The 3,600-nt window shown below is 60.5% G+C and overlaps 1 protein-coding gene across 1 annotated transcript; it reads right to left on the bottom strand.

Moving 5' to 3' along the window:
* Positions 1 to 274: 274 nt before the first annotated feature.
* LOC135362923 (protein shisa-6) lies at positions 275 to 3,243 on the bottom strand. Its single transcript, XM_064582217.1, has 2 exons — positions 3,096 to 3,243; positions 275 to 1,760 (listed from the first exon to the last, which is right to left on the bottom strand). Exons 1-2 carry the CDS (start codon positions 3,235 to 3,237, stop codon positions 1,210 to 1,212), a joined length of 693 nt encoding a protein of 230 aa, XP_064438287.1. The 5' UTR covers positions 3,238 to 3,243; the 3' UTR covers positions 275 to 1,209.
* Positions 3,244 to 3,600: the final 357 nt, after the last annotated feature.

Genomic DNA, 3,600 nt, shown 5'->3' with positions numbered 1-3,600 from the left:
ATGGGCCAAGCAGGTGGGCAGTGGTGGGGAGAGAGGGGTGGGCAAGGTGCAGGACCACCACCTGGGGTCCTCCTTGGCTGGGGGCTGAGCCACCCTCTCTAGAGGCCTCTGCCTCTGCCTGCCTGACTTGCACAGTGGGAGACAGGCAGAGCCTGGGGTGATGGGAATGGCAAGCCCCTGAGGCCCAGGGCATCACAGTGCCCCCCCCCCCCCCCGCCCTCCACTCTCTGGCCATGGGCAGAGGCCTCTGGGGATCAGAGCAAAGGAGGGGAAAGCAGGCCTGAGTGTCGGGTCATAGTTCAGACCTAGAGGCCTGGAGGAAGTGTGGAGATAGGTTGCTGGGGAAGGCACCCCCAAAGTCCCTGCACCCCATTGTGACTCTCCTCTGGGAGGACTGGAGCAAAGCCCCAGAGAGCTCAGGGGCCAAACAGCTACGGCTAGAGGAGGGGGTCCTGGGGGGCCTGCGGGGGGGGGGCAGCCAGCTAGAACTGGGGGTTCCCAACACTGGGGAGGCAGCTGAAGAAAGGAAACCCCTCCCCATCTCCCAGGCCTTGGGGGAGGGGCACAGGGCAGGGGGAGCCCCGAGGGGGTCAACGAAGGAAGGGCCACTCAGTGGGGACCAGAGCGTTCCAGCAGGCAGAAGAGAACGTTATTGTGCTTATGGACACAGCAGCTCCCTGGCTCTGAGAGAGCGAGCAGGCAGTTTGTAGGCACTAGAAGATTTCTGTGACGCGGCTGTAGGTAAATGAACGAGACCAAGTAGCCTATTGGGTCAGCCCGTTGACTGCACCTGCTGGCCAGTCCAAAGCCAGGCGGCTTCGAACCAAGGTCAGGCCAGGGTCTCTTGGCCGACAGAACCCAACGCTGAGCCCCCTGGAGGGGGGAGAGGGACATGGGGCTGAAAGGGAGTTAGTGGTGGTGGGGCTTGGGGGCAGGGGTGGGGTGGGACTGGGGCCTGGCACCTCTCCTCACTCCCCTCGATGCTTCTTGGAAGAGTGAGAGAGATCGCTCTAGATCCCAGGTCCGAGTGTGCTGAGCCAGGCCACCGGGCTGTGTCCCCCCCCCGCCCCTCCCCCCGGGGGTATGGCTTTCTGGGCAGAGGAGGCCCACCCCCACGTCCTACAGGGGGGACGAGGGAGGGGAGCCGCCCAGGGCCCGAGGCAGGCTCTGCGCCCCGCCCCCGGCCCCCGCCCCGCCCCGCCCCGCCAGTCACACGGTCACTTCCGTCTTGCTGGCTGTGTAGCAGGTGTGGTGGCCGGGGATGTAGTGCAGCTGTTCCACCGTGTTGTGCCTGCGGGACGCGAAGGCCTGACGCTTGGCGGCCGTCTGGCTCTTGCCCAGAGTGGCATAGGAGTTACTGGAGGCACTGGGATGGGAGTGCATCTTGGTCATGCGGTACCGATCCAGCACGGGCGTGGACACAAAGACGTCCGTGTGCGAGATGGCCCGCGACAGGGACTGCTCAGGGAAGGCCGTCCGCTCCGGGGACAGCAGCGGGTCCTGGGAGTGCAGGCGCTCGGTGGACAGCAGCTGCTCGTCGGACAGGATGCGGTCGTAGGGCAAGCCGAAGTCGTCGGGCAGGCCCCGCTCCGGGGACAGAACCCTGTCCTGGGACATGGCCCGGATGGGCCGGCGGGGTCGCTCTCGAGGTAAGGGCTTCTGTTGGGACATCTGGATGACGTTGAGGGGGAGGGTGCCGCGGGCAGCCAGGTCCGGCAGGTGCCGCCTCCTCATGTAATACTCGTCAGCCTCTTTGTCAGCTGGGGGGAGAGGGGGAGGCAGAGAGAGGGAGAGAAGTCAGCTGGGGTGACACTGTGACAGGCCAGCCAGGACTGAACCAGGACCCCACAGCCCAGACAGGTGGAGGAGAGCTTCTCCACTGAATGTGCAAACCCAGTGGGGGGGCTTGCCAAAGGCAGATTCTGATTCAGACTTCCTGGCCCAGGGTGGACCTGGGAGTCTCTCTCGCTGGCTCCCGGGCAATGCTGATGCCCCTGGTCCAGGACCACCCTGAGTATCCAGGGGTCCACGAAGGTCCCCCCGGGAGCTCGGGGCAGAGTTGTGGCACGGCCAAGGCCCTGAGATCCTGCTCCAGTGCTGTTTCGACCACGCTACGGTCCGGAAACAGGACGGCTCTGGCTGAAACCCTCAAGGAAGCAGTTGGTGGCCTTCTGATGAGGTTCAGAGCCTCTCTCCAAGGAAGCTGGGTTGCCACAGGGAAGGAAGGAAGATGCTCCAACCAGGAGGCACTCGCGAACATGCTTAGCTGGTAACTTAGGAACATAGTAACACCTTCTCTGAGTAACAGCCAGCGTCTAGGAAGCCAACACACGGGCCTCCAGCCCCACATGTGCACAGAATCAAGCCGACACCTACTTCGACTGTGCCCACAGCATGAGCAGGCCAGAACCATCCTCCATGTGCACCTCATTCAATGCTCCACCCTTCTCTCCATCCAGGAGGCCCTCCCACGCTCACAGGGACTGCTAAACCCTTGACCTTACGCAGGACACACATAAGCCTGCTTTGCCCCAAATTTCAGGAATGAGGCTTCCTAGGGTTTTCCAAATCTCTGCAGAATGTGGGAATGCTGACTGTTCCACTGTTTGCCCAGAGGGTCCCGGATGGGTAGATCCTTCCTCCCTCTTCCCCGCCATTCATCAGATTCCTCGGATCATTAGGGATCCCCACTTCTAGCCATAGAAATTCACCATTCTACCTTGGAGGTGGCTGATATAGGTAGACCCACGGGATGAATTTCATCAGGGTAGGTTACCCCTTAGCGTCAAGCAAAGGCTCAGCCCCGCAGTTGGGTGGTCATGAAAATAGCCCCATGGGGACATGGAGGCAGAAGGTCCAAGGGTCAGAAGCTAGGAAAGAAGAGCTCTCCTGCTGTGTACCGTCTTGGCATTGTAAAGGGTCTTAATGGGTCTTCAGCCCACCCATGTCCAGAGGCTCCTTAGACTCACATGGCCTCACTTTTTATTCTTGGAACTCCACACCTGTCCCCTCAGGTGTAGGGCAAGAGAGAAAAACACAGGAGGATGTCACAGAGGTTGCAGAGGCAGACCCCAAGCCCGAGAAAACCCACTTACTTAGCCTCTTCAAGGATGAGTACTTGCTAGGGTGGGTCTTCACTGCAGACTCATAGGATGGGGGCAGGTGGGCCAAGTTCTGGAAGGAGCGGGAGAAGGAGAGGTCATAGGGCTCGGTGGCCGATGTCAGGATGTTGTTCATCCGTGGCTTCTCTGCAAAAGAAGGGAGGGGTGCATGGCATTAGGGAGGACAGAGGGCAGGTAGGAGGGGAGGGTCCAGGTTCTGTCTCTCACTCCTCATCCTGCTTTCCTGGTCCCCTGTGCTAGGACATGGGTTGCTGGTGACTTAGTTTCCCTCATGCCCAGTTCCAGTTGTCTACAAGCCTGGGGGCAGGTTCTGTTTTAGCTGTCACTGGCCATGCTGGTGGCTTGCCCTTACTTGAATGGCAAACTCCTTCTCCCCGTGTATGTCTGATGAAAACATAAGCCTGATAGAGCTGGGGGGTGGGTCATAAAATTGTCTACTTTGGTGTGACAGTTCTGTCCTTTCCCTCATAGCTCTCAG

This window comes from Mirounga angustirostris, unplaced genomic scaffold (genome assembly GCF_029215605.1).
Source record: "Mirounga angustirostris isolate CCGP_5_RB_7025 unplaced genomic scaffold, mMirAng1.0.hap1 SCAF_17, whole genome shotgun sequence".
Classification (NCBI taxonomy): Eukaryota; Metazoa; Chordata; class Mammalia; order Carnivora; family Phocidae; genus Mirounga; species Mirounga angustirostris.
Note: the sequence above shows the minus strand (reverse complement) of the source record. Positions and strands in the feature narration are given on the sequence as shown.